Source organism: Ranitomeya imitator, chromosome 1 (assembly GCF_032444005.1).
Source record: "Ranitomeya imitator isolate aRanImi1 chromosome 1, aRanImi1.pri, whole genome shotgun sequence".
NCBI classification, from domain to species: domain Eukaryota; kingdom Metazoa; phylum Chordata; class Amphibia; order Anura; family Dendrobatidae; genus Ranitomeya; species Ranitomeya imitator.
Genome location: NC_091282.1, coordinates 522105314 through 522127093, shown reverse-complemented (window position 1 = coordinate 522127093; position 21780 = coordinate 522105314). Strand labels below are relative to the sequence as shown.

Genomic DNA, 21780 nt, shown 5'->3' with positions numbered 1-21780 from the left:
TCTCTAAACGCAACATGGCGTCCCATCTCAATTCCTGTCAATTTTGCATTGAAAAGTCAAACGGCGCTCCTTCCCTTCCGAGCTCTCCCATGCGCCCAAACAGTGGTTTACCCCCACATATGGGGTATCAGCGTACTCAGGACAAATTGTACAACAACTTTTGGGGTCCATTTTCTCCTGTTACCCTTGGTAAAATAAAACAAATTGGAGCTGAAGTAAATTTTTTGTGAAAAAAAGTTAAATGTTCATTTTTATTTAAACATTCCAAAAATTCCTGTGAAGCACCAGAAGGGTTAATAAACTTCTTGAATATGGTTTTGAGCACCATGAGGGGTGCAGTTTTTAGAATGGTGTCACACTTGGGTATTTTCTATCATATAGACCCCTCAAAATGACTTCAAATGAGATGTGGTCCCTAAAAAAAAATGGTGTTGTAAAAATGAGAAATTGCTGGTCAACTTTTAACCCTTATAACTCCCTAACAAAAAGAAATTTTGGTTCCAAAATTGAGCTGATGTAAAGTAGACATGTGAGAAATGTTACTTATTAAGTATTTTGTGTGACATATCTCTGTGATTTAATTGCATAAAAATTCAAACTTGGAAAATTGCGAAATTTTCATAATTTTCGCCAAATTTCCGTTTTTTTCACAAATAAACGCAGGTACTATCAAAGAATTTTTACCACTATCATGAATTACAATATGACACGAGAAAACAATGTCAGAATCACTGGGATCCGTTGAAGCATTCCAGAGTTATAACCTCATAAAGTGACAGTGGTCAGAATTGTAAAAATTGGCCCGGTCATTAACGTACAAACCACCCTTGGGGGTAAAGGGGTTAAGGTAAAATAGTGGCACGATTTCAGATTTTATGACATGAATAATAAATATATTTATGCAGAATGTCTACATCTAATTTCTTCAGTTGTCAGGTTTTCAATTCTGTATTTTTTTAAATAATTATTTCAATTACCGGTACCTTTTTTTTCACAGGTGATACTATCCATTTATCTGGAATCGATATGATACAAGGAACACCAGTTATAGACATTAAGCCTTACATTGCGGAGTACGATTCACCGCGATCTACAGTTTCTCCAACAGAGTACGTACAAGAAGATGATGGAGATGATTCCAGTGCAGTGTTACAGACAAATGTTTCTGAGCAACAGCAAGAAACAAGTGTTCAGGCTGACAACAGATCTTTATTGGGCCTGGATGATACACCTGCAGATAAATATGCTGTATCTGGCATCCCACAGGAAATAATCAAAGAAGTAGCCATAAAGACTGCTAATGAACTATTTCTTGCTGGTAGCTCTCAGCAGGCGATTTCACCCAAACAGCTTGTAGAGGACATCAAGACACTGGACCCAAGTGAAGACCTACCTTATGATGGAATTGCAAGCTTAAGCAACGCCAAAGACAAACCCAGCACCTGTGACAGTTTTGTCCCAAAATGGGTAACAGACTCACCTGTGCCCAATTTAACAGTTCGATTTACCCCTCATTCAGAAAGAGAGTTGCGACAGTTCAAATCACCATGTGAATTGGGTATGATGCAAATACTTTAGTTTTCTCTGGTTTTGTGTCACTATATTTTTAAGTTTTAATGTACTTGTTATTGTTCTCATGACAGCTGAAAAAAACCTTGTAAAATTGGTGTGTAGGATTCAGCTAGAGATGTTCATTCTTCATATACATCCTCTTTCCTGTAGCAATACGGCCTCAACTGTCCAACATCTGTGCTACATTATGCCCATAAACTGTGCAGCACTGTGCCCCAAAACCGTAAAGAGGTACATATTCCCCTGTCCACATTGTCTTTTACAGTATTTGATAGCCTACTGTATTACCACCGGAAAGTAGTAGAACAAGCTTATCAATAATGTAATGGAGTCTTATACAACATAAATTTTTACACGTAATTAAAGGCCCACTTATAAGTGTACCTCTAATTTATATATGTGAGATATACAATTCTCAATATTGAAATTCCAAACAGGAAAAATTGTGAAATTATGGCAATCATAGGATCGATAGGCATGTTTATGATGTGCTAATGATGAATGGAAGCAACATTTTCAACACATCTCATTTTATGCAGTGTCAAGTGTAAGCACCACATGCAGAAATACACGCACTTAGGCTACGTTTACATTAGCGTTGCGCGCCGGTGCGTCGGCGACGCAACGGCGACGCAACGCTCGACGCACAAAAAACGCGCGCAAAAACGCTGCGTTTTGCGACGCGTGCGTCGTTTTTGACGAAAATCGGACGCACGAAAAATGCAACTTGTTGCATTTTCTTGCGTCCGACGCTAGCGTCGGAAACGACGCACGTGTCGAAAAACGCAACCAAAAGAACGCATGCGTCCCCTATGTTAAACATAGGGGCGCGTCGCCGCTGCGTCGCCGACGCAACAGCGACGTACATTAGCGGAACGCTAATGTGAACGTAGCCTTACAAGCCTTGGCCTGTTATCAATGAGATTATTCATGTTTGTCTGAGGAATGCTCTCACATGGCTAATGCAGTTGGGCACACAATTCATCAAGATCCCCTGCTGGCAGCTCCCTTTGCAATTGTTGACCAATGACGTCCCATTGGAGCTTGATGGGAGACAAGTCTGGAGATACTATAGGTCATGGTAACACATTTAGGCCAGCAGTGGATTTTGATGATTTGCATGTCCAAGTGTGTATTCAGCATGGCTAAATTTTCCTCGGACAAACATTAATAGCATCATTGATAACTTGCCAAGGCGAATAAGTGAGTATATTTCTGTGTTTGGTGCCCGTACTCAATACAAAATTAGATGTTTTGATTGTTTTATTTTTTTCCCTATCATTTGCACATCATTAACATGTCAATTGATCCTGTGATTTCAATAATTCCACAACTTTTTCTTTTTGGCTGCAACTTCAGTGTTGAGGAGTATCAATGTCATAATATATTTTTGTAGAGATCGGAGCTCGAATTTTCTTTTACAGATTCCCTAGTCCTCTGCCTCCTTTCACACAGATGTTGAAGGGACGGCTTATATTTAAAGGGGCTATCTTGTCACAGTGTATTGATCCATGAGAAAGGTCATTGATATCAAACTGGTGCAGATCTGACATAGGGCCAGCAATCAGCATCCACAAAATGTAAACACTCTGAATGAAGCAGCAGTTTCCAGGTCCATTGAATGTGTACCGGCTGCTGCCCGGAAGTGCAAATCAGCTCTTATTCTTTTGAATATGCTGTGAATTGTCAACCACTTTAACCCCTTCCCGACCTGTGACACAGCATATGCGTCATGAAAGTCGGTGCCAATCCGACCTGTGACGCATATGCTGTGTCACAGAATGATCGCGTCCCTGCAGATCCGGTGAAAGGGTTAACTCCCATTTCACCCGATCTGCAGGGACAGGGGGAGTGGTAGTTTAGCCCAGGGGGGGTGGCTTCACCCCCCCGTGGCTACGATCGCTCTGATTGGCAGTTTCACTTTCAACAGCCAATCAGAGCGATTTGTAATATTTCACCTATTATAACTGGTGAAATATTACAATCCAGCCATGGCCGATGCTGCAATATCATCAGCCATGGCTGGAAACACTGATGTGCCCCCACCCCACCGATCGCCCCCCCAGCCCTCCGATCTGTCCATTTACACTGCTCCCCTCTGTCCTCCTGTCCGCTCCCCCCCCCCCCGTGCTCTTGTCCGCTCTCCCCCGTGCTCCAATCACCCCCCCGTGCTCTAACCACCCCCCCCTGCACTCCGATCCACCCCCCTTGCAGTCCGATCCACCCCCCCTGCAGACCGATCCAGCCCCCGATGCTCCAATGCACCCCCCCCCCGTGCTCCGATCCACCCCCCGTGCTCCGATTTACCCCCCCCATGCTCCGATCCACCCCCCGTGCTCCGATTTACCCCCCCCATGCTCCGATCCACCCCCCCGTGCTCCCCCCCCCACCCCATCATACTTACCGAGCCTCCCGTGGTCCGTCCGTCTTCTTTCCTGGGCGCTGCCATCTTCCAAAATGGCGGGCGCATGCGCAGTGCGCCCGCCGAATCTGCCGGCCGGCAGATTCGTTTCAAGTGCATTTTGATCACTGCGATAAAACCTATCACAGTGATCAAAATAAAAAAAATACTGAATGACCCCCCCCCCCCTTTGTCACCCCCATAGGTAGGGACAATAATAAAATACAGATTTTTTTTTTTTTTCTTCCACTAAGGTTGGGGTAAGAACTAGGGTTAGGGTTAGGGTTTCGGTATGTGCACACGTATTCTGGTCCTCTGCGGATTTTTCCGCTGCGGATTTGATAAATCCGCAGTGCTAAACCGCTGCGGATTTATGGCAGATTTACCGCGGTTTTTCTGCGCATTTCACTGCAGTTTTACAACTGCGATTTTCTATTGGAGCAGTTGTAAAACCGCTGTGGAATCCGCAGAAAGAAGCGACATGCTGCAGAATGTAAACCGCTGCGTTTCTGTGCAGTTTTTCTGCAGCATGTGTACAGCGATTTTTGTTTTCCATAGGTTTACATTGAACTGTAAACTCATGGGAAACTGCTGCGGATCCGCAGCGTTTTCCGCAGCGTGTGCACATACCTTTAGAATTAGGCCATGTGCACACGGTGCGGATTTGGCTGCAGATTCGCAGCAGTGTTCCATCAGGTTTACAGTACCATGTAAACCTATGGAAAACCAAATCCGCTGTGCCCATGGTGCGGAAAATACCACGCGGAAACGCTGCGTTGTATTTTCCGCAGCATGTCAATTCTTTGTGTGGATTCCGCGGCGTTTTACACCTGTTGCTCAATAGGAATCCGCAGGTGAAATCTGCACAAAAAACACTGGAAATCCACGGTAAATCCGCAGGTAAAACGCAGTGCCTTTTACCCGCGGATTTTTCAAAAATGATGCTGAAAAATCTCACACGAATCCGCAACGTGGGCACATAGCCTTAGGGTTAGGGTTGGGTTGGAATTAGGGTTGTGGTTAGGGTTAGGGTTGTGTTGGGGTTAGGGTTGTGGTTAGGGGTGTGTTGCGGTTAGGGTTGTGATTAGGGTTATGGCTACAGTTGGGATTAGGGTTAGGGGTGTGTTGGGGTTAGTGTTGGAGGTAGAATTGAGGGGTTTCCACTGTTTAGGCACATCAGGGGTCTCCAAACGCAACATGGCGCCACCATTGATTCCATCCAATCTTGTATTCAAAAAGTCAAATGGTGCTCCCTCACTTCCGAGCCCCGACGTGTGCCCAAACAGTGGCTTACCCCCACATATGGGATACCAGCATACTCAGGACAAACTGCGCAACAATTACTGGGGTCCAATTTCTCCTGTTACCCTTGTGAAAATAAAAAAATGCTTGCTAAAACATCATTTTTCAGGAAAGAAAAATGATTTTTTTATTTTCACAGCTGCGTTGTAAACGTCTGTGAAGCACTTGGGGGTTCAAAGTGCTCACCACATATCTAGATAAGTTCTTTTGGGGGGTCTAGTTTCTAAAATGGGGTCACTTGTGGGGGGTTTCTACTGTTTAGGCACACCAGGGGCTCTGCAAACGCAACCTGACACCCGCAGACCATTCCATCAAAGTCTGCATTTCAAAAGTCACTACTTCCCTTCTGAGCCCCGACGTGTGCCCAAACAGTGGTTTACCCCCACACATGGGGTATCAGCGTACTCAGGAGAAACTGGGCAACAACGTTTGGGGTCAAATGTCTCCTGTTACCCTTGGGAAAATAAAAAATTCTGGGCTAAATAATTATTTTTGAGGAAAGAAAACGTATTTATTATTTTCACGGCTCTGCGTTATAAACTTCTGTGAAGCACTTGGGGGTTCAAAGTGCTCACCACACATCTAGATAAGTTCCTTTCGGGGTCTAGTTTCCAAAATGGGGTCACTTGTGGGGGGTTTCTACTGTTTAGCCACATCAAGGGCTCTGCAAACGCAACGTGACGCCCGCAGAGCATTCCATCAAAGTCTGCATTTCAAAACGTCACTACTTCACTTCCGAGCCCCGGCATGTGCCCAAACAGTAGTTTACCCCCACATATGGGGTATCACCGTACTCAGGAGAAACTGGACAACTTTTGGGGTCAAATTTCTCCTGTTACCCTTGGGAAAATAAAAAATTGCAGGCTAAAATATCATTTTTGAGAAAATAATTTTTTTTTTATTTTCATGGCTCTGCGTTATAAACTTCTGTGAAGCACTTGGGGGTTCAAAGTCCTCACCACACATCTAGATTAGTTCCTTTGGGGGTCTAGTTTCCAAAATGAGGTCATTTGTGGGGGATCTCCAATGTTTAGGCACACAAGGGCTCTCCAAACGTGACATGGTGTCCGCTAATGATTGGAGCTAATTTTCCATTTAAAAAGCCAAATGGCGTGCCTTCCCTTCTGAGCCCTGACGTGTGCCCAAACAGTGGTTTACCCCCACATATGGAGTATCAGCGTACTCAGGACAAACTGGACAACAACATTTGGGGTCCAATTTCTCCTAATACCCTTGGCAAAATAGTAAATTCCAGGCTAAAAAATAATTTTTGAGGAAAGAAAAGTTATTTTTTATTTTCATGGCTCTGCGTTATAAACTTCTGTGAAGCACCTGGGGGTTTAAAGTGCTCAATATGCATCTAGATAAGTTCCTTGGGATGTCTAGTTTCCAAAATGGGGTCACTTGTGGGGGAGCTCCAATTTTTAGGCACACGGAGGCTCTCCAAACGTGACATGGTGTCCGCTAAAGAGTGGAGCCAATTTTTCATTCAAAAATTCAAATGGCGCTCCTTCCCTTCCAAGCCCTGCCGTGCGCCCAAACAGTGGTTTACCCCTACATATGAGGTATCCGCGTACTCAGGACAAATTGGACAACAACTTTCGTGGTTCAGTTTCTCCTTTTACCATTGTGAAATCAAAAAAATTGTTGCTAAAAGATAATTTTTGTGACTAAAAAGTTAAATGTTCATTTTTTCCTTCCATGTTGCTTCTGCTGCTGTGAAGCACCTGAAGGGTTAATAAACTTCTTGAATGTGGTTTTGTGCACCTTGAGGGGTGCAGTTTTTAGAATGGTGTCATTTTTGGGTATTTTCAGCCATATAGACCCCGTAAACTGACTTCAAATGTGAGGTGGTCCCTAAAAAAAATGGTTTTGTAAATTTCGTTGTAAAAATGAGAAATCGCTGGTCAAATTTTAACCCTTATAACTTCCTAGCAAAAAAAATTTTTGTTTCCAAAATTGTGCTGATGTAAAGTATACATGTGGGAAATGTTATTTATTAACTATTTTGTGTCACATAACTCTCTGGTTTAACAGAATGAAAATTCAAATTGTGAAAATTGCGAAATTTTCGCCAAATTTCCATTTTTATCACAAATAAACGCATAATTTATTGACCTAAATTTACCACTAACATGAAGCCCAATATGTCACGAAAAAACAATCTCAGAACCGCTAGGATCCGTTGAAGCGTTCCTGAGTTATTACCTCATAAAGGGACGCTGGTCAGAATTGCAAAAAACGGCAATGTTGTGAATTATGTTGTCGGGCTCCCTCCTGTGGTCATGAATGGTACTTCGGCTGGTTCTGTCCATGGACTTCCTCTGGTGGGTGTTCCTGAGTTTCACAGGTGACGAGGTTAATTCATTAGCTGCTGCTCTATTTAACTCCACTTAGATCTTTGCTCCATGCCACCTGTCAATGTTCCAGTATTGGTCTAGTTCACTCCTGGATCGTTCTTGTGACCTGTGTTCCCATCAGAAGCTAAGTTCCAGCTTGTATTTCTTTGGTTTGCTATTTTTCTGTCCAGCTTCCTATTTAATTTGTTGTCTTGCTTGCTGGAAGCTCTGGGACGCAGAGGGAGTGCCTCCGCACCGTGAGTCGGTGCGGAGGGTCTTTTTGCGCCCTCTGCGTGGTCTTTTTGTAGGTTTTTGTGCTGACCGCAAAGTAACCTTTCCTATCCTCGGTCTGTTCAGTAAGTCGGGCCTCACTTTGCTAAATCTATTTAATCTCTGTGTTTGTATTTTCATCTTTACTCACAGTCATTATATGTGGGGGGCTGCCTTTTCCTTTGGGGAATTTCTCTGAGGCAAGGTAGGCTTTATTTTTCTATCTTCAGGGCTAGCTAGTTTCTTAGGCTGTGCCGAGTTGCATAGGGAGCGTTAGGCGCAATCCACGGCTATTTCTAGTGTGTTTGATAGGTTTAGGGATTGCGGTCAGCAGAGTTCCCACGTCCCAGAGCTCGTCCTTATTATCAGTAACTATCAGGTCATTCCGTGTGCTCTTAACCACCAGGTCCATTATTGTCCTGACCACCAGGTCATAACAGTACAGGTGGCCCAAAGTACTAATGCATCTCAATAGAGGGATAAGAGAAGTTCTGAGACCATTTTTTTTTCTTTGCAGTGTGTTTTGTCTCTATTTTCCCCTTTACCTCTGGGTGGTTCAGGACACTGGTGTAAACATGGACATTCAAGGTCTGTCCTCTTGGATGGATAATCTCACTACAAGGATACAAAACATTCAAGATTTTGTGGTTCAGAATCCGATGTCAGAGCCTAGTATTCCAATTCCTGATTTGTTTTTTGGTGATAGATCTAAGTTCTTGAATTTCAAAAATAATTGTAAATTGTTTCTTGCCTTGAAACCTCGCTCCTCAGGTGACCCTGTTCAACAAGTAAAGATCATAATTTCTTTTTTACGTGGGGACCCTCAAGACTGGGCATTTTCCCTTGCGCCAGGAGATCCGGCATTGCGTGATGTTGATGCGTTTTTCCTGGCACTTGGATTGCTTTATGACGAACCTAATTCAGTGGATCAGGCAGAGAAAATCTTGCTGGCTCTGTGTCAGGGTCAGGATGAAGCGGAGATATATTGTCAGAAGTTTAGAAAGTGGTCTGTGCTCACTCAGTGGAATGAATGTGCCCTGGCAGCAATCTTCAGAAAGGGTCTCTCTGAAGCCCTTAAGGATGTCATGGTGGGGTTTCCCATGCCTGCTGGTCTGAATGAGTCTATGTCCTTGGCCATTCAGATCGATCGACGCTTGCGTGAGCGTAAAGCTGTGCACCATTTGGCGGTACTATCTGAGCATGGGCCTGAGCCTATGCAATGTGATAGGACTTTGACCAGAGCTGAACGGCAAGAACACAGACGTCGGAATGGGCTATGTTTTTACTGTGGTGATTCCACTCATGCTATCTCCGATTGTCCTAAGCGCACTAAGCGGTTCGCTAGGTCTGCCACCATTGGTACGGTACAGTCTAAATTTCTATTGTCTGTTACTCTGATTTGCTCTTTGTCATCCTATTCTGTTATGGCATTTGTGGATTCAGGCGCTGCCCTGAATTTGATGGACTTGGAGTATGCTAGGCGCTGTGGTTTTTTCTTGGAGCCCTTACAGTATCCTATTCCATTGAGAGGAATTGATGCTACGCCTTTGGCCAAGAATAAGCCTCAGTATTGGACCCAATTGACCATGTGCATGGCTCCTGCACATCAGGAGGATATCCGCTTTCTGGTGTTGCATAATCTGCATGATGTGGTCGTTTTGGGGTTGCCATGGCTACAGGTTCATAATCCAGTATTGGACTGGAAATCTATGTCTGTGTCCAGCTGGGGTTGCCAGGGGGTACATGGTGATGTTCCATTTTTGTCTATTTCGTCTTCCACTCCTTCTGAAGTTCCAGAGGTTTTGTCGGATTATCAGGATGTATTTGATGAGCCCAAAGCCAGTGCCCTACCTCCTCATAGGGATTGCGATTGTGCAATTAATTTGATTCCTGGTAGTAAGTTTCCTAAGGGCCGATTGTTCAATTTATCTGTGCCAGAACTCGCCGCTATGCGGAGTTATATAAAGGAATCCTTGGAGAAAGGCCATATTCGCCCGTCGTCATCACCGTTAGGAGCAGGGTTCTTTTTTGTGGCCAAGAAGGATGGTTCTTTGAGACCTTGTATTGATTACCGCCTTCTTAATAAAATTACTGTCAAATTTCAGTATCCTTTGCCGTTGCTGTCTGATTTGTTTGCTCGTATTAAAGGGGCTAGTTGGTTCACCAAGATAGATCTTCGAGGGGCGTATAATCTTGTGCGTATTAAACAAGGCGATGAATGGAAAACAGCATTTAATACGCCCGAGGGCCATTTTGAGTACCTGGTTATGCCATTCGGGCTTTCCAATGCTCCATCAGTATTTCAGTCCTTTATGCATGACATCTTCCGAGAGTACCTGGATAAATTCCTGATTGTGTATTTGGATGATATTTTGGTCTTTTCGGATGATTGGGAGTCTCCTGTGAAGCAGGTCAGAATGGTGTTCCAGGTCCTGCGTGTGAATTCCTTGTTTGTGAATGGGTTAAAGTGTCTCTTTGGAGTTCAGAAGGTTTCATTTTTGGGGTTCATTTTTTCCCCTTCTACTATCGAGATGGACCCTGTTAATGTCCAGGCCATTTACGATTGGACTCAGCCGACATCTGTGAAGAGCCTGCAAAAGTTCCTGGGCTTTGCTAATTTTTATCGGCGCTTCATCGCTAATTTTTCTACTGTTGCTAAACCGTTGACTGATTTGACCAAGAAGGGTGCTGATGTGGTCAATTGGTCTTCTGCAGCTGTAGAGGCTTTTCAGGAATTGAAGCGTCGTTTTTCTTCTGCCCCTGTGTTGTGCCAGCCAGATGTTTCGCTTCCGTTTCAGGTTGAGGTTGATGCTTCTGAGATTGGAGCAGGGGCTGTTTTGTCGCAAAGAAGTTCTGATGGCTCGGTGATGAAGCCATGTGCTTTCTTTTCTTGAAAGTTTTCGCCTGCTGAGCGTAACTATGATGTTGGTAATCGTGAGTTGTTGGCCATGAAGTGGGCATTCGAGGAGTGGCGTCATTGGCTTGAAGGAGCCAAGCATCGCGTGGTGGTCTTGACAGATTACAAGAATTTGACTTATCTTGAGTCTGCCAAACGGTTGAATCCGAGACAGGCTCGATGGTCGTTATTTTTCTCCCGTTTTGATTTTGTGGTTTCATACCTTCCGGGCTCTAAGAATGTGAAGGCTGATGCCCTGTCAAGGAGTTTTGTGCCTGACTCTCCGGGTGTTCCTGAGCCGGCGGGTATTCTCAAAGAGGGGTAATTTTGTCTGCCATCTCCCCTGATTTGCGGCGGGTGCTGCAAAAATTTCAGGCTGATAGACCTGACCGTTGCCCAGCGGAGAAACTGTTTGTCCCTGATAGATGGACTAGTAGAGTTATCTCTGAGATTCATTGTTCAGTGTTGGCTGGGCATCCTGGAATCTTTGGTACCAGAGATTTGGTGGCTAGATCCTTCTGGTGGCCGTCTTTGTCGCGGGATGTGCGTTCTTTTGTGCAGTCCTGTGGGACTTGTGCTCGGGCTAAGCCCTGCTGTTCTCGTGCCAGTGGGTTGCTTTTGACCTTGCTGGTCCCGAAGAGGCCCTGGACGCATATTTCTATGGATTTTATTTCGGATCTCCCCGTCTCTCAAAAGATGTCGGTCATTTGGGTGGTTTGTGATCGCTTTTCTAAGATCGTCCATTTTGTACCTTTGTCTAAATTGCCTTCCTCCTCTGATTTGGTGCCATTATTTTTCCAGCATGTGGTTCGTTTACATGGTATCCCGGAGAACATCGTTTCTGACAGAGGTTCCCAGTTTGTTTCAAGGTTTTGGCGATCCTTTTGTGCTAGGATGGGCATTGATTTGTCTTTTTCCTCGGCTTTCCATCCAAACCGAACGAACTAATCAAACTTTGGAAACATATCTGAGATGCTTTGTTTCTGCTGATCAGGATGATTGGGTGTCCTTTTTGCCGTTGGCTGAGTTCGCCCTTAATAATCGGGCCAGCTCGGCTACTTTGGTTTCGCCGTTTTTCTGCAATTCTGGTTTCCATCCTCGTTTCTCTTCAGGGCAGGTTGAGTCTTCGGACTGTCCTGGTGTAGATACTGTGGTGGATAGGTTGCAGCAGATTTGGACTCATGTGGTGGACAATTTGACATTGTCCCAGGAGAGGGCTCAACGTTTCGCTAACCGCCGGCGCTGTGTGGGTCCCCGACTTCGTGTTGGGGATTTGGTTTGGTTGTCGTCTCGTTATGTTCCTATGAAGGTTTCCTCTCCTAAGTTTAAGCCTCGTTTCATTGGTCCATATAAGATTTCTGAGGTTATCAATCCTGTCTCATTTCGTTTGGCCCTTCCTGCTTCTTTTGCCATCCATAATGTGTTCCATAGGTCGTTATTGCGGAGATACGTGGCGCCTGTGGTTCCATCCGTTGATCCTCCTGCCCCGGTGTTAGTTGAGGGGGAGTTGGAGTATGTGGTGGAGAAGATTTTGGATTCTCGTGTTTCGAGACGGAAACTCCAGTACCTGGTCAAGTGGAAGGGTTATGGTCAGGAAGATAATTCCTGGGTTTTTGCCTCTGATGTTCATGCTGCCGATCTGGTTCGTGCCTTTCATTTGGCTCATCCTGGTCGGCCTGGGGGCTCTGGTGAGGGTTCGGTGACCCCTCCTCAAGGGGAGGGTACTGTTGTGAATTCTGTTGTCGGGCTCCCTCCTGTGGTCATGAATGGTACTTCGGCTAGTTCTGTCCATGGACTTCCTCTGGTGGGTGTTTCTGAGTTTCCTTCCACAGGTGACTAGGTTAATTTGTTAGCTGGCTGCTCTATTTAACTCCACTTAGATCTTTGCTCCATGCCACCTGTCAATGTTCCAGTATTGGTCTAGTTCACTCCTGGATCGTTCTTGTGACTTGTCTTCCCATCAGAAGCTAAGTTCCAGCTTGTATTTCTTTGGTTTGCTATTTTTCTGTCCAGCTTGCTATTTAATTTGTTGTCTTGCTTGCTGGAAGCTCTGGGACGCAGAGGGAGCGCCTCCGCACCGTGAGTCGGTGCGGAGGGTCTTTTTGCGCCCTCTGCGTGGTCTTTTTGTAGGTTTTTGTGCTGACCGCAAAGTAACCTTTCCTATCCTCAGTCTGTTCAGTAAGTCGGGCCTCACTTTGCTAAATCTATTTCATCTCTGTGTTTGTATTTTCATCTTTACTCACAGTCATTATATGTGGGGGGCTGCCTTTTCCTTTGGGGAATTTCTCTGAGGCAAGGTAGGCTTTATTTTTCTATCTTCAGGGCTAGCTAGTTTCTTAGGCTGTGCCGAGTTGCATAGGGAGCGTTAGGCGCAATCCACGGCTATTTCTAGTGTGTTTGCTGTGAGATCAGAACAAAGCGTTGTGTGATTATGAGAGCAAAGTGTCAGTCGTTATAAGTCTCACACTGGTAATGCCACTTTCCATTGAAAATAAGCTCTGTAAACAGATTATGATGCAGACCTGCGTCCAGCCCATAGATCTTAACAACTCATTTGCTTTTAAGAAAAATGTGGAACGAGTTGCAGATGTCAAGTTATAATTTTATTCAGCTTCCTATCAACTACTTGCCCATTTAGACAGATTAGGAGGGTTAATCATACCCCACTAATTGCTAAAATGAGTGGTCCACACCACCCTGTGCACTTTAACCCCTTAACGACCGCCGATACGCCTTTTAATGGTGGCAGTTAAGTGTACTTAAACCACAGCGCAGTTAATGGCGCTGTGGAAAAAGTGAATAGCGCCCCCCCAGAGTCGGATTTTCTCTGGGGTCTCAGTTGCCGGGGGGTAGCCGAGACCCCAGAGAACATGATTCGGGGTTTTTTTTTACCGACCCCCGGGTTGCGATCGCTGATAATCAACACTTTACCGGCGGCCGCAAAAAAAAAAAAAGCGATGTATTTCTCTGTCCTCTGATGTGATTGCACATCAGAGGACAGAGAAATAGGGGGATTCGGGGACCCTATCATACTTACCGGTGTCCCTGGGTCCTCCTGCATCCTCTCCTGCCGCGCTGGCTTCTTCATCTGGTAAGAAAATGGCGGACGCATGCGCAGTGCTAAATTTAGGGTTAGGGTCGGGGCTAAATTTAGGGTTAGGGCGAAATTTAGGGTTAAGGTTGGGGCGAAATTTAGGGTTGGGGCTAAATTTAGGGTGAAGGTTGGGGCTAAATTTAAGGTTAGGGTTGGGGCTAAATTTAGGGTTAGGGTTGGGGCTAAATTTAGGGTTGGGGCTAAATTTAGGGTTAGGGATGGGGCTAAATTTAGGGTCGGGGCTAAATTTAGGGTTATGGTTGGGGCTAAATTTAGGGTTGGGGCAAAATTTAGGGTTGGGGCTAAATTTAGGGTTAGGGTTGGGGCTAAATTAAGGGTTAGGGTCGGGGCTAAATTTAGGGTTAGGGTTGGCAAAATTTAGGGTTAGGGCAAAATTTAGGGTTAGGGTTGGGGCGAAATTTAGGGTTAGGGTTGGGGCGAAATTTAGGGTTGGGCGAAATTTAGGGTGAGGGTTGGGGCTAAATTTAGGGTGAGGGTTGGGGCTAAATTTAGGGTTAGGGTCGGGGCTAAATTTAGGGTTATGGTTGGGGCTAAATTTAGGGTTGGGGCTAAATTTGGGGTTAGGGTTGGGGCTAAATTTAAGGGTTGGGGCTAAATTTAAGGGTTGGGGCTAAATTTAGGGTTAGGGTTGGGGCTAAATTTAGGGTTGGGGCTAAATTTAGGGTTAGGGTTGGGGCTAAATTTAGGGTTGGGGCTAAATTTAGGGTTAGGGATGGGGCTAAATTTAGGGTCGGGGCTAAATTTAGGGTTAGGGTTGGGGCTAAATTTAGGGTTATGGTTGGGGCTAAATTTAGGGTTGGGGCTAAATTTAGGGTTAGGGTTGGGGCTAAATTTAAGGTTGGGGCTAAATTTAGGGTTAGGGTTGGGGCTAAATTAAGGGTTAGGGTCGGGGCTAAATTTAGGGTTAGGGTTGGCAAAATTTAGGGTTAGGGTTGGGGCGAAATTTAGGGTTAGGGTTGGGGCGAAATTTAGGGTTGGGCGAAATTTAGGATGAGGGTTGGGGCTAAATTTAGGGTGAGGGTTGGGGCTAAATTTAGGGTTAGGGTCGGGGCTAAATTTAGGGTTATGGTTGGGGCTAAATTTAGGGTTGGGGCTAAATTTGGGGTTAGGGTTGGGGCTAAATTTAGGGTTATGGTTGGGGCTAAATTTAGGGTTGGGGCTAAATTTAAGGTTGGGGCTAAATTTAGGGTTAGGGTTGGGGCTAAATTTAGGGTTAGGGTTGGCGAAATTTAGGGTTAGGGTTGGGGCGAAATTTAGGGTTGGGGAGAAATTTAGGGTTGGGCGAAATTTAGGGTGAGGGTTGGGGCTAAATTTAGGGTTAGGGTTGGGGCTAAATTTAGGGTTAGGGTTGGGTGAAATTTAGGGTGAGGGTTGGGGCTAAATTTAGGGTTAGGGTTGGGGCTAAATTTAGGGTTAGGGTTGGGTGAAATTTAGGGTGAGGGTTGGGGCTAAATTTAGGGTTAGGGTTGGGGCTAAATTTAGGGTTAGGGTCGGGGCTCAATTTAGGGTTAGGGTCGGGGCTAAATTTAGGGTTATGGTTGGGGCTAAATTTAGGGTTGGGGCTAAATTTGGGGTTAGGGTTGGGGCTAAATTTAAGGGTTGGGGCTAAATTTAGGGTTAGGGTTGGGGCTAAATTTAGGGTTGGGGCTAAATTTAGGGTTAGGGTCGGGGCTAAATTTAGGGTTGGGGTTGGGGCAAAATTTAGGGTTAGGGCAAAATTTAGGGTTAGGGTTGGGGCGAAATTTAGGGTTGGGCGAAATTTAGGGTGAGGGTTGGGGCGAAATTTAGGGTTAGGGTTGGGGCTAAATTTAGGGTTATGGTTGGGGCTAAATTTAGGGTTGGGGCTAAATTTAAGGTTGGGGCTAAATTTAGGGTTAGGGTTGGGGCTAAATTTAGGGTTAGGGTTGGCGAAATTTAGGGTTAGGGTTGGGGCGAAATTTAGGGTTGGGGCGAAATTTAGGGTTGGTCGAAATTTAGGGTGAGGGTTGGGGCTAAATTTAGGGTTAGGGTTGGGGCTAAATTTAGGGTTAGGGTCGGGGCTAAATTTAGGGTTAGGGTTGGGACTAAATTTAGGGTTAGGGTTGGGGCTAAATTTAGGGTTAGGGTTGGGTGAAATTTAGGGTGAGGGTTGGGGCTAAATTTAGGGTTAGGGTTGGGGCTAAATTTAGGGTTAGGGTCGGGGCTCAATTTAGGGTTAGGGTTGGGGCTAAATTTAGGGTTGGGGCTAAATTTAGGGTTAGGGTTGGGGCTAAATTTAGGGTTAGGGTTGGGGCTAAATTTAGGGTTGGGGCTAAATTTAGGGTTAGGGTTGGGGTTAATGTTAGGGTTGGGGCTAAATTTAGGGTTAGGATTGGGGCTAAATTTTGGGTTAGGGCTAGGGTTAGGCTTCTTTCACACTTGCGTCGGTTTTGGGGCCGTGGCAATGTGTCGGCCCGACGTACCGACTCACGTTGTGAAAATTGTGCACAACGTGGGCAGCGGATGCAGTTTTTCAACGAATCTGCTGCCCAGTCTGTTCTAAGGAGGAGGGGGCGGAGTCATGGCCACGCATGCGCGGTCGGAAATGTACAAAAAAAGTTACATTGAACTTTTTTTGTGACGACGGTCCGCCAAAACACAACGGATCCCGTGCACGATGGACACGACGTGTGGCCATCTGTCGCGATCCATCGGCAATACAAGTCTATTGGCAAAAAACGCATTCTGCGGGCACATTTGCAGGATCCGTTTTTTTGTCCAAAACAACGGATTGCGACGGATGCCACACGACGCAAGTGTGAAAGTAGCCTTAGGGCTAGGATTAGGGTTGGGCTACGGTTAGGGTTGGGGCTAAAGTTAGGGTTAGGGTTGGGGCTAAATTTAGGGTTAGGGTTGGGGCTAAAGTTAGGGCTAGAGTTGGGGCTAAAATTAGGGCTAGGGTTGCGGCTAAAGTTAGGGTTAGAGTTGGGATTAGGGTTAGGGTTTGGATTAGGGTTGGTATTAGGGTTAGGGGTGTATTGGGATTAGGGTTAGGGTTGAGGTTAGGTTTGAGATTAGGATTAGGGGCGTGTTGGATTTAGGGTTTTGATTAGGGTTATGGTTAGGGTTGAGATTAGGGTTGTTTTGGGGTTAGGGTTGTGATTAGGATTATGCATCGGGTTGGGGTTAGGGTAAGGGGTGTGTTGGGTTTAGGGTTGGAGTTAAAATTAGGGGGTTTCCACTGTTTAGGTACATCAGGGGGTCTCCAAACACGACAGCCAATTTTGCGCTCAGAAAGTCAAATGGTGCTCCCTCCCTTCTGAGCTCTGTTGTGCGCCCAAACAGTGGTTCACCCCCACATATGGGGCATCAGCGTACTCGGGATAAATTGGACAACTACTTTTGGCATCCAATTTCTCCTGTTACCCTTGTAAAAATAAAAACTTGGGGGCTAAAAAATCTATTTTTGTGGAAAAAAAAAATATTTTTTATTTTCACGACTCTGCATTATAAACTTCTGTGAAGCACTTGGTGGTTCAAAGTTCTCACCACACATCTAGATAAGTTCCTTGGGGGGTCTAGTTTCCAAAATGGGGTCACTTGTGTTTTTTTTTTTTTACTGTTTAGGTAAATCAGGGGCTCTGCAAATGCAACATAACGCCCGCAGACCATTCTATCAAAGTCTGCATTCCAAAACAGCGCTCCTTCCCTTCCGAGCTCTGCCATGTGCCCAAACAGTGGTCCCCCCCCCCCCCCCCCCACATATGGGGTATCAGCCTACTCCGCATAAATTGCACAATAAATTTTGGAGTCTAATTTCTTCTGTTACCCTTGTGAAATTAAAAATTTGGGGGTGAAAAGATCATTTTTGTGGAAAAAATGGCTCTACATTATAAACTTCTGTGAAGCAATTGGGGGTTCATAGTGCTCAACACACATCTAGATAAGCTCTTTGGGGGGTCTAGTTTCCAAAATGGGGTCACTTGTGGGGGGTTTCTACTGTTTAGGTAAATCAGGAGCTCTGCAAAAGCAACATGATGCCCGCAGACCATCCCATCAAAATCTGCATTCCAAGCGGCGCTCCTTCCCTTCCGAGGCCCAATGGGTGCCCAAACAGTGCCCCCCCCACATATGGGGTATCCGCATACTCAGGACAAACTGGTCAACAGACTTTGGGGTCCAATGTCTCCTGTTACCCTTGAGAAAATAAAAAATTGCAGGCTAAAAAATCATTTTTGAGGGAATAAAAGGATTTATTTATTTTCGCGGCTCTACTTTAAAAAAAATCTGTGAAGCACTTGGGGGTTTAAAGTGCTCACCACACATCTAGATAAGTTCCTTAAGGGGTCTAGTTTCCAAAATGGTGTCACGTGTGGGGGGGTTTCCACTGTTTAGGCACATCAGGGGCTCTCCAAATGCGACATGGTGTCCGATCTCAATTCCAATCAATTCTACATTGAAAAAGTAAAACGTTACTCCTTCTCTTCCAAGCTCTGCGGTGTGCCCAAACAGTGGTTTATCCCCACATATGGGGTATCGACGTACTCAGGAGAAATTGCACAACAACTTTTGTTGTCTAATTTCTACTGATACCATTGTGAAAATAAGAATTTGTGGGCAAAAAGATCATTTTTGTGTAAACAAATGAGATTTTTTATTTTCACGGCTCTACGTTATAAACTTCTGTGAAGCACTTAGGGGTTCAAAGTGCTCACCACACATCTAGATAAGTTCCTTAAGGGGTCTAGTTTCCAAAATGGCGTCATTTATGGAGCGTTTCGACTGTTTAGGCACATCAGGGGCTCTCTAAACGTGACATGGCATCCGATCTCAATTCCAGCCAATTCTACATTGAAAAAGTCAAACGGCGCTCCTTCTCTTCCAAGCTCTGCCGTGCGCCTAAACAGTGGTTTACCCCCACATATGGGGTATTGGCGTATTCAGGAGAAATTGCCCAACAAATTTTGTGGTTCATTTTCTCTTTTTACACTTGTGAAAATAAAAAAAATTGGTTCTGAAGTAAAATGTTTGCAAAAAAAAGTTAAATTCATTTTTTTCCTTCCACATTGTTTCAGTTCCTGTGAAGCACTTAAAGGGTTAATAAACTTCTTGAATGTGGTTTTGAGAACCTTGAGGGGTGTAGTTTTTAGAATGATGTCACACTTCATTATTTTCTATCATATAGACCCCTCAAAATGACTTCAAATGTGATGTGCTCCCTAAAAAAAAAATGGTGTTGTAAAAATGAGAAATTGCTGGTCAACTTTTAACCCTTATAACGCCCTAACAAAAAAAAATGTTGTTTCCAAAATTGTTCTGATGTAAAGTAGACATGTGGGAAATGTTATTTATTGTGACACATCTCTCTCTGATTTAAGGGCATAAAAATACAAAGTTTGAAAATTGCAAAATTTTAAAAATTTTCGCCATATTTCCGCTTTTTACATAAATAATCGTAAGTAATATTGAAGAAATGTTACCACTAACATGAAGTACAATATGTCACGAAAAAACAGTCTATGAATCAGCGGGATCCGTTAATGCGTTCCAGAGTTATAACCTCATAAAGTGACAGTGGTCAGAACTGTAAAAATTGGCTCGGTCATTAAGGTGAAAATTGGCTCTGTCACTAAGGGGTTAAAGTCAGTCAGATCGTTTATGTCTATGAAACGATCTACAAAAAGTTGGGACGTTGTGTATAATGTAAAAAAATAAAAAATTCAATGATTGGGAATTTTTAGACATATTTTATGCAAAACAGAACATAGAGCACATATAAGAAGTTGAAAGTTAGACATTTTCCCATTTCTTTTGGGAAAAAAATCTAATTTACAAGTTGATGCAGCGACACATCTCAAAGTTGAGACACGGCCTGTTTAACCCCTTAAGCCCTGAAGGTGGTTTGCACTTTAATGGCTGGGCCAATTTTTACAATTCTGACCACTGTCCCTTTATGAGGATATAACTCTGGAACGCTTCAACGGATCCCAGTGATTCTGACATTGTTTTCTCGTGACATATTGTACTTCATGATAGTGGTAAAATTTATTTTATATTACCTGCGTTTATTTGTGAAAAAAAAAAGGAAATTTGGCAAAATTTTTGAAAATTTCACAATTTTCCAACTTTGAATTTTTATGCCCTTAAATCACAGAGATATGTCACACAAAATAATTAATAAGTAACATTTCCCACATGTCTATTTTACATCAGCACAATTTTGGAAACAAAATTTTTTTTGTTAGGGAGTTATAAGGGTTAAAAGTTGACCAGCAATTTCTAATTTTTACAACACCAATATTTTTTAGGGACCACATCACATTTGAAGTAATTTTGAGGGGTATATATGATAGAAAATAACCAAGTGTGACACCATTCTAAAAACTGCACCCCTCAAGGTGCTCAAAACCACATTCAAGAAGTTTATTAACCCTTCAGGTGTTTTACAGGAATTTTGGGAATGTTTAAATAAAAATGAACATTTAACTTTTTTTCACAAAAAATTTACTTCAGCTCCAATTTGTTTTATTTTACCAAGGGTAACAGGAGAAAATGGACCCCAAATGTTGTTGTCCAATTTGTCCTGAGTACGCTGATACCCGATATGTGGGGGTAAACCACTGTTTGGGCGCATAGCAGAGCTCGGAAGGGAAGGAGCGCCGTTTGACTTTTCAATGCAAAATTGACTGGAATTGAGATGGTACACCATGTCGTGTTTGGAGAGCCCCTGATGTGCCTAAACATTAAAACCCCCCCACAAGTGACACCATTTTGGAAAGTAGACCCCCTAAGGAACTTATCTAGATGTGTTTTGAGAGCTTTGAACCCCCAAGTGTTTCACTACAGTTTATGACGCAGAGCCGTGAAAATAAAAATTCTTTTTTTTTTTCACAAAAATGATTTTTTTAGCCCCCAGTTTTGTATTTTCACAAGGGTAACAGGATAAATTGGACCCCAAAAGTTGTTGTCCAATTTGTCCTGAGTACGCTGATACCCCATATGTGGGGAGAAACCACTGTTTGGGCGCATGGCAGAGCTCGGAAGGGAAGGAGCGCCATTTGGAATGCAGACTTAGATGGATTGGTCTGCAGGCGTCACGTTGCATTTGCAGAGCCCCTAATGTACCCAAACAGTAGAAACCCCCCACAAGTGACCCAATATTGGAAACTAGACCTCCCAAGGAACTTATCTAGATGTGTTGTGAGAACTTTGAACCCCCAAGTGTTTCACTACAGTTTACAACGCAGAGCCGTGAAAATAAAAAATCTTTTTTTCCCCACAAAAATGATTTTTAGCCCCCCAAATTTTTATTTTCCCAAGGTTAACAAGAGAACTTGGACCCCAAAATTTGTTGTCCAATTTGTCCCGAGTACGCTGATACCCCATATGTTGGGGTAAGCCCCTGTTTGGGCGCATGGGAGAGCTCGGAAGGGAAGTAGCACTGTTTTACCTTTTCAACGCAGAATTGGCTGGAATTGAGATCGGACGCCATGTCGCGTTTGGAGAGCCCCTGATGTGCCTAAGCAATGGAAACCCCCAATTCTAACTGAAACCCTAATCCAAACACACCCCTAACCCTAATCCCAACAGTAACCCTAACCACACCCCTAACCCTGACACACCGCTAACTCTAATCCAAACCCTAATCCCAACAGTAAATGTAATCCAAACCCTAACTTTAGCCCCAACCCTAACCCTAACTTTAGCCCCAACCCTAACTTTAGCCCCAACCCTAACCCTGACTTTAGCTCCAGCCCCAACCCTAGCCCCAACCCTAGCCCTAACCCTAGCACTAACCCTAGCACTAACCCTACCCCTAGCTCTAACCCTAGCCCTAACCCTAACGGAAAAATGGAAATAAATACATTTTTTTAATTTTATTATTTTTCCCTTACTAAGGGAGTGATGAAGGGGGGTTTGATTTACT

The 21780-nt window shown here is 44.2% G+C and overlaps 1 protein-coding gene across 1 annotated transcript in view; it reads left to right on the top strand.

The window, feature by feature from the left end:
* The window catches only part of TRMO (tRNA methyltransferase O), a 52008-nt gene that overhangs the window by 20797 nt on the left and 9431 nt on the right, over nt 1–21780 (top strand). The window contains exon 4 of the mRNA XM_069766833.1: nt 998–1558. Within this exon, the coding sequence (XP_069622934.1) occupies nt 998–1558 (561 nt within the window). The remainder of the gene's footprint in view (nt 1–997; nt 1559–21780) is intronic.